Source organism: Moschus berezovskii, chromosome 27, assembly GCF_049115385.1.
Source record: "Moschus berezovskii isolate FMDL1 chromosome 27, NW_MosBer_1.0, whole genome shotgun sequence".
In the NCBI taxonomy this organism is placed as follows: Eukaryota; Metazoa; Chordata; class Mammalia; order Artiodactyla; family Moschidae; genus Moschus; species Moschus berezovskii.
This window is the reverse complement of record NC_142486.1, coordinates 8,244,065-8,252,953: the sequence shown is the minus strand read 5'-3', so window position 1 is coordinate 8,252,953 and position 8,889 is coordinate 8,244,065. Positions and strand designations below refer to the sequence as shown.

Genomic DNA, 8,889 nt, shown 5'->3' with positions numbered 1-8,889 from the left:
TTGTGCCCCCTTCAATGGAAGCACAGAGTCTTAACCACTGGACCACCAGAGAAGACCCTTGGCAGTTTCTTTAAAAAACTAAACATATATTTATTTTATGACCCAGCAACTAATTGCATACCTGGGCATTTATCTCAGAGAAATGAAAACCTATGTCCATGTAAATACCTTTGTGGGTACGTGATTGTTCTTATGAGCTTTATCTGTAGTAACCTCAAACTAAAAACCTATGAGAGGGTAGTTTAAATGAACTGCAGTGCATCACTCCATAAAATACTAGTTAGTTATTGGTAAAAAAAAAAAAAAAAAAGAATAAACTGTGGAAACCCACAACAACTTGGATGTATTTCAAGTTTAAAAAAAAAAACAACCTCAAAAGGTCACATATGATATGATTCTGTGTGTATAACATTCTCGAAATGACAACATTTTGAAGGGGGACAGATTAGGAGTCGCTAGGGGTTAAGGATGGTGGCAGAAGGGAGACGTGACTGAGAAGAGAAAACGCTCGTAAGATCTTTGTGGTGATGGAATAGGTTTGGCTCTTGGTTGTAACAGTGGCTTCAGGAATCTCGCACGTGTGATAGGGTGACAGACTCATACAGACGCTTACACCAGTCGATTTCCCACATGTGCTATTTTGCCATAATTGTGTAAGAAGTGACTGTCGGGGAACACTGGGTTAAAGGGTACACCTGCCTTCTCTGTGTTACTTTTGCAACTTCCCGTGAATCTGTAATATTTTTTTTTAGGTTGTTTATGCTACATGAAGTGAAAATGTTAGTCTCTCAGTCGTGTTCGATTCTTTTGTGACCCCCGTGGACTACAGCCAGTAGCCTGGTAAGGCTCCTCTGTCCAGGGGATTTCCTAGGCAAGAATACTGGAGTGGATGGCCATTTCCTTCTCCAGAAAATCTTCCCGACCTAGGATCAAACCCACATCTCCTGCATTGCAGGCAGATTCTTTACTGCTGAGCCACCAGGGAAGCTTATTAATTAATACCTTATAAGAAAACCCTGCCCAGTATGGATATACTTCATTTATCCCACAAAAACGGGCCACAAGGTATTATACAGTTTAATTTTCCATATAACATAAACTTATCTCTATATATAATGTTAAAATGTTTCATGGGCATTTTGCCAAAATATATTAACATTGTCCCTGCTTTTTTCCCCCACAAACAAAAACATAAAACAGAATTCAATACCATGGTCCTATCAGGGACTGGGGACTGGCCAGGCAGTCAGAGGCAAATATTGACTCCTTTATTTTCTTTGAAGAAAATTCAGTTTTTAATTGAATAAGAATGTTTATTGAGCAAATCAAATCTTTATTAAAAGCAAAAAAAGGCCTGGTTGAAAACTCTCCTCTCCGCCCTACCAGACCGGTGGAGCCTTCTGTTGGAGGAGTTCTTCAGGCTCCACCGAAGGACAGCAGAGCCAAGTGCAGAGCCAGGTCCAGGAGTCTTGGACCGAAAATTCAGCGGTCAGGTCACAGTTGTCGCTGGGCTCCGAGTAATGAAATGTATTTTTGCACCCATGCTTCCTTCGGCTGGGCGCACACTTTCTGGCCTCTTTTGGTGGTGAATCTGCGGAAGAGAGATGCTGAGAGTCAATACTAAGAACTTTGGCCTCCTGGAAAAGGATGGAATTGAGGGGCAGCTCCTGCACCGCCCCCAAATGATCTCCTGATCTTGCCCCCTGTGCTGCACCCCCGTCCCTGCTCCCTCTTCCTTCTTTCTGGATGCATTGGGTCGAGTCTTTATTGTAGCATGTGAGCCCCTCTCTAGTTGTGGTGTTCCGGCTCCAGCTCAGGCTCCAGGGCATGGGCTCTCAGCTGCCCCGAGGCCTGTGGGATCTTAGTTCCCTGACCAGAGATCGAACCCATGTCCCCTGCATTGGCAGGCGCATTCTTAACCACTGAACCCACCAGGGAAGCCTCCCAGCTCCTTCTTCCAGCCCCCGCCCTCCCTCCTCTCCCCTAGCCTGTTTTCCACTGGAAACCATGCTTCCTGGCCCACATTTGTCAGGAAACATGTCCCAACAGCTCTGGTCTGAAGCAGGTAACCTGCACCATGCTCTAAATTCTTCCGTTTTAATATAACAGCTTTATGGGGATATAATTCACACACCGTATAATTGGCCCACTTAAAGTGTACAGTTAGAATTCAGGGGTTGTCATACATCCGTAGATGATACAGCCATCGCCACGATCAATTTTAGAACATTTGCATCACCACACAAAGGAACCTCATATGCGTGGTGCCACTTAATTCTTAATCATGTCATTGTGGGTGGTTTGCCACAGCTGTTCATGTGGAGAAGATTCCCGTGTTCCTTACCGCACTGTGAGCTCCTTAAGGCTGGGGGTTCTGGGACTTCCCTGGTGGTCCAGTGGCTAAGACTCTGTACTCCCCAAGCAGGGGGGGCCTGGGTTCAATCCCTGGTCAGGGAACTAGATCCCACATGCTGCAAATAAAAACTGGCACAGCCAAATAAATAAATATGAAAAAAAAAAGACTGGGGGTTGTGGTTTATGTCCCTGAATGTTTTCCAGCCTTTGCTCCTGAGAGCATTCCGAAGTGACAAGAGACTCAGTCAAGGATGCTCTAAGCTGGAGCACCGTGTACTTACTGGGGTTCCTGCCATGGCTCGTGCAGGGGAGAAGAGCCCAAAGGATGGGAAAATAAGGGAGAAAAAGGGGTTCGTGGATGTTCAAACATTCATTTGACATTGTTCCCATTAAGAAATGGGGGTCTATGTCTCCTCCCCTTGAATTTAGGCCAGTCTCAGGGGACTGGTTGACCAATAGGAACGGCAGAAGTGATGCTATGTGACTTGGTAGCTAGGTCATAGAAGGTTGTAGAACTTCTGCCTGGTTCACTGAGCACTCATGCAGGAGCTTTGGACCTCCTTGTAAGGAGTCCTGCCACCCCAGGTCACCACACCATGGGGAGGCCCAAACTAGCCCAACAGAGATCACACGGAGATGCCCTGGCGTCAGAGAGATGCCTCCAGCCCCCCGAGCTGATCCAGCTCCAGCACCATCAGTCTGCTGTTGTTTAGTCGCTGGGTTGTATCCAGCTCTTTTGTGACCCTGTGAACCATAGCCCACCAGTCTCCTCTGTCCGTGAAATTTTCCAGGCAAGAATACTGGAGTGGGTCGCCATTTCCTTCTCCAGGGGATCTTCCTGACCCAGGGATCGAACCCGCATCTCCTGCACATGTCTCCTGCATGGCAGGTGGATTCTTTACTGGTGAGCCATCAGGGAAGCCACCATCTGTCCATAACCACATGAGAGATGTCAAGCCAGAGCCTCAGCTGAGGCTGAGCCCTTCTGGAATTCCTGACCCAGGGAAACCACGAGAGATAAGAAGATTATCACTGTTGGATTAAGCCACTAGACCTTGAGTGATTTGTTATGCAGCAACAGATGGCTGATCTAGACCCCTCACCTTCCTTTTACAAATGACTTGTGTCCAAGGTCATACAACTTGTGACAGAGCCACTGCTTTGAGCTTAGCTTGGGGCTTTTTGTCAGCTGTTGGTTAAGTGTTAACCTCGCTAAAGCTCCAAAAAGTTAATCAAGACACAAAGGAGAAGGCCCAGGGAGGGCATCCTGAGCCTAGGAGCATCCCCCTCCTACCTGGGCACTGGGGTGCCTCTTGCCTGCCCTGAACTGTGACAATATTTGGGTTTGTCCTTGGAGCCTGTCGTCTACCTTCCTAAACATTCTTTCATGCTCAGGAACCCCAAGTCCTGGAGAGCAGTGATAGCCCCTACTTGTGTATTTACACTTAAAGATTGCTTCCATTACCCACTCCAGTATTCTTGCCTGGAGAATCCCATGGACAGAGGAGCCTGGGGGCTACAGTCCATGGGGTCACCCAGAGTTGGGCACAACTGAGGCAACTTAGCATCGCTTCCATCTGCTGAGCGTTCGCTGTGTGCAGGCTCTGGGCTACACGCTTCGCATATGTTAACCTCATTCAGTCCTTCCAGGGGCCCTTCCCAGTATGTGCCATCTCTCCTGCTGCCAGTGAGCTTGGTGTGACCTGCCTCTTGTCCACCTGTCTGCCTTGTCAGAAATATGTTCTCCCTTCTCCCATCCACCATGCTACTGCCAGCCCTCTTCACCTGGGCCACTCCCACTTATCCTTGGGGGTTCTCAGTGTAAATGTCACTTCCTCCAGGAAACCCTCCCAACGCTAAGTGTGGTCCTCCTGTGACTATGATGAAGGGTACCCAAATATGCTGCCCCCAAACATGCCACTTTGACAAAAGGATTATTTTGAGCTAAAGACACTAAAAAACTCAAAAAACCCCAAAAAACAAAACAAAAAAACCCAAACACCAGCAAGTGCAAGAAAGACATTCTGACCTCTCCTTTGCCTCCTGAAAGCAGGAGATAAAACTCCCATGTGAAAAATGTCCTCCTTGTACCCGGAGGAAAAATTATTCTTAACGTCAGAGGTAGTCAAGGCCAAGAAAACTCTGTGCAAACAAACATTATTAAGATAACTCTTATCAGTCTTTAGCTTTCTTCACCCCCATATATTTTAATTACTTTTCCACAATTCCCTCTTTGTTCAAAAGCATGTAGGCTTTGGACAAAAGCATGTAGATTTTGCTAGTTCCTTGGGTCTTCATCCTCCTGGGGGGGCTCCATGTGCATGAAAAAATCCGTATACTTTTCTCCTGTTAATCTGTTTTATGTCCATTTAATTCTCAGGCTCGGCCAGAGCCCCTAGGAGTGTAGAGACAAAGTTTTACCTTCCCTCCAATGACATGCTCCCTCCTGCTCTTTTCTCCTACTGTCCTTTTCAAGCACTCATACAATTGAGATTATCTATTTTGTGCAAGTGTCTTTTAATACCCTCTTTCTTATGCTATATATAATATCTATGCAGGCGTGTTAGGTTGCTTCAGGCATGGGACCCTGTGGACAGTCTCCTCTGTCCATAGGGATTCTCCAGGCAAGAATACTGGAGTGGGTTGCCATGCCCTCCTCCAGGGGATCTTCCCAACCCAGGGATCAAGTCCACGTTCTTCTTCATTGGCAGGTGGTTCCTTACAACTAGTGCCACATGGGTCCATAAGGGCTATTTATTCTTTTATACCCAGCACGTAGCACAGTGCCTGGCAGATCCCTGGATCATGGTCTGCAAGTCAGGAAACCAAGTTCAGGGTCATGCTTGTTAATGCCCAAGGTTAAGCAATAACCGACTGACCAGGTTTCCAGCCTGAGGTTCATCCTGGCCCTGGGGAGGAAGGTGTGTGTCTGCTCAGCACCTCTCTAACTACATAACTGGTAAGGGACCCCAAAAACCCAAAGGAGAAATACTCACATCACAGCTCTCTGGGAGCAGCTGTTCCTGGTGAATTCATAACTGTGCACCCACTTCCAGGGAAGGATTTTTTGGCTGTATTGGAAACAGCAGAACTTGGCCACATCACTGCCACCTTAGAGAAAAAAAACAGAGAGAGGAAGGATCTTGGAGCTGGCCCTTTGCTTCCATCCCTGGTCAGCCTGGGAAGGGAGTGGGGCAGCTCCGTACGTGTGGCAGCTCCGAGATCGACACTCAGGATAAGAACCAGGAAAAGAAGGGAAGCCACAGGGAAGTTCTTCATCGTGCTGCAAGCTGGGTCCTTTGGAGCCTTCTTTCTAATTCCTCTGTCTTGTCAGGAACCCTCTTTTATGGGGCTGAGCCGACCCTGGAGATAGTTCCAGAGAATTTTATGGTTGAGCACAAAAGCGGCTCTGTTGACCCTTCAGTGGAAAGAAACCTTATATCTGTGAAAAGGGGACTGGAAAGTCAGGAGGTATCGTGGGAGGGGAGGAGCCCGCACACCCTGAGAGTCTCTCAGCCAGTGAAATGGTTTGTGTCAACACTGATTATCTTAGAAGCTAAAACAGAGGAAATGAAATAAGAATTCTAGCGAATTGACCTCAATTGTTTTTATAAATCAATGATTGTTCCAGATAGATGCCTGGTTCTTGGCCAAAGCTTTTATGGTTTCCAAAGCATTGATTGTTCTCAAGGAGTCTGGACAGCCTCAGGAGAGGAGCGTAGAGCAGTGACTACACAATGGATGTTCAAGAATGATGCTCCAGGTATGTGCCCTTCCTAGCATCCCAGGGCTGCACATCACCCGATAGGTGATGTGCCAGGGCTGCTTGAGGGGGGCACTTAGGGGTATCTCATGCAGTTTAGAGGGTCTCAAAGTCTGTTAGAAATCACAACCATCTGGAATGTTGAAATAACCCCCAGTGGCCAGTGATTTAATGAATTATGCCTGCACAGTAAAGCCTGTATAAACATCCCCAAAGAGGACTTCCCTGGTGGTCCAGTGGTTAAGAATCTGCCTGCCAGTGCAGGGAACATAGATTCGATCCCTGCTTCTGGAAGATTTTCACACGTTGTGGGGCAGCTAAGCCCAGGAACCGCAACTACTGAGCTCACATGAAGCCTGCGAGCCCCAGAGCCTGTGCTCCAAACAGGAGAAGCCACCTCAGTGAGAAGCCCGCCCCCCACAGCTGGAGAGTGGACCCCACTCACCGCACACATGGACAAGCCCGAGCAGCAGTGAAGACCCAGAGCAGCCAGCAATAAACAATCATAATTTAAAAAGAGGCAGACAAAGGACGGAGGTGGGATGGGTCTGTCTTGGGAAGACCTCATAGGGGTCCTGCCCAGTTACAAGGTGGTGGCCTGGGCTTGTGATGGACGTCGTAAGTGTGGGTGCAATCTTGTGGGGCTGAGCCCTTAGCCTGTGGGATCTGAAGTGATCTCCAGGTAGACAGAGTCAGAACTGTGGGAGACTCAGCTGGTATCTGAGAATTGCTGGGTGTGAGGAAAACCCTCCCACATCGTCATCAGAAGTAAAGTATGCAGAGTCCAGTGTTTCACTGAGTAGACAGGGAACAAAGATTCTTTCCCCCCTTTCAGCTCTGAATCAATGATTGGTATCCTGTTAAGAAGTTCCGTGTGCAGAGGTAGAGAGACACAGGGAAGAAGGCCATGTGAGGACAAAGGCAGCAATTGGAATGATGCCGTTCCAAGCCCGGGAAACCCAGGATCTTCCCAAAGATAGGAAGAAACAGGGAGGCATTCTCCACTAGAAATTTCAGGGGGGAGTATGACCCTCTCGACACCTTGACTTTGAACTTCCAGCCTCCAGAACAATGAGACAATAAATTTCTATTGCTTTCCGCAATATGGTGATAGTTTGTTCCAGAAGCCCTGAGAAACAAATGCAACTTATATCTGTAAGGTCTAGAATTCAGAATTTCTAAGGAACACTATAAGTCAACAAGGAAGACACAGATAACCCAATAGAAAAGAGTGACGGAAACTCTTTACAAAGGAGGAAACCCTAATGACGAAGGAAAAGGGGCTGTTTAAATGAGTCATTAGTGAAATGCAAACAAACTAGAATGGGCTATTATTCACACCCCTATCAGAATGACTAAAATGAAAAAGATGGAATACACTCAATATGAGAATATGGTGTACTGGAAACTCACGTATTGCCAGTGGGAGTGGAATTTCTTGGCAATACTTGCTAAAAATGGAGATACACAGAGTCTGCTCCTAGGTGTATATCCATCAGAAATGTGTACATCCACGCACCTAAAGACATTGCTTGTAATAGCCTCAAGCTGAAAACTACCAAAAGTATCCATCAACATAGAATGGCAAGTAAATCGTGGTTTATGAATGTAATATAATACCATACAACAATGAGAATTACACATAACCAATGAGCCCTGGTGCCTCAGTGGTGAAGAATCCGCCTGCAATTCGGGAGATGCAAGAGATGCAGGTTCGATCCCTGGGCTGGGAAGATCCCCTGGAGAAGGAAATGGCAACCCACTCCGGTAGTCTTGCCTGGGAAATCTCATGGACAGAGGAGCCTGGTGGGTTACAGTCCATGGGGCCACAAAGAGTCCGACACGACTGAGGGACTAAACCACCACATGTGGAAAAGTATCTTATGACCAGTGTTGAAGGAAAGAAGCCAGACATGAAAGAGAAACATTGTGGGGTTCTTGTGTATAAAGTACCAAATAAGCAAAAGTAATGCTTTGGATGGCATCACCGACTCTGTGGACATGAGTTTGAGTGTACTCCGGGAGTTGGTGATGGACAGGGAGGCCTGGCGTGCTGTGATTCATGGGGTCGCGGAGAGTTGGACACGACTGAGAGACTGATCTGATCTGAATGCTTTATGATGAAAATCAGAATAGGGTTCCCTCTTGAGCATAGTGACTAGGAGGAAGGAAGGGCCGAGCTGGGGGCCTGGGGACTGGTTCGTGCTCTGTCCCTCGATCTGCATGCTTGTTGAGCCGTATCCGTAGGATTCATGTATTCTTGTTCAATAAATATAATCTGATAAATTAGCGAAGGGAAGGGAAATGGTGAATAAAACTCATCCCTCTGCAGTTAGTGTTTTACCAGCGTCGTGACATTCTCATTTCCCTTCTTTCCTCCTCCTCCTTTAGGATTGAGAATGTTTTTCTCATTGTGGGGAGAAGTACTGGCTGGCTGTCAGATCAGCCCACACATCTTTCTTTTATTTTAATTTGTTTTGTTTTTTAAATTTTTTAATTGGAGGATAATTGCTTTATAATGTTGTGCTGGTTCCTGCTGTACAACAGCGTGAATCAGCCATTAAGTATACATATGTCCTCTCCCTCTTGAATCTCCCTCCCATCCCTCTCGAGGTCATCACGAAGGATCGGGTTGAACTCCCTGTGTTATATAACAACTTGCCACTAGCTCCCTATTTCACACATTCCACTTTCGCAATCCATCAGCTCGCCCCTTCCCCCGGTATGTCCACAAGTCTGCTTCAGGTCACATTTGTTTGCATTGTTTCTGC

The 8,889-nt window shown here is 46.9% G+C and overlaps 1 protein-coding gene across 1 annotated transcript; it reads right to left on the bottom strand.

Moving 5' to 3' along the window:
* Positions 1 to 1,241: 1,241 nt before the first annotated feature.
* CCL26 (C-C motif chemokine ligand 26) lies at positions 1,242 to 5,814 on the bottom strand. The gene is made up of 3 exons (XM_055408933.2): positions 5,562 to 5,814; positions 5,352 to 5,466; positions 1,242 to 1,591 (listed from the first exon to the last, which is right to left on the bottom strand). The coding sequence occupies exons 1-3, from the start codon at positions 5,632 to 5,634 to the stop codon at positions 1,495 to 1,497; spliced, it is 285 nt and encodes a 94-aa protein (XP_055264908.1). The 5' UTR covers positions 5,635 to 5,814; the 3' UTR covers positions 1,242 to 1,494.
* Positions 5,815 to 8,889: the final 3,075 nt, after the last annotated feature.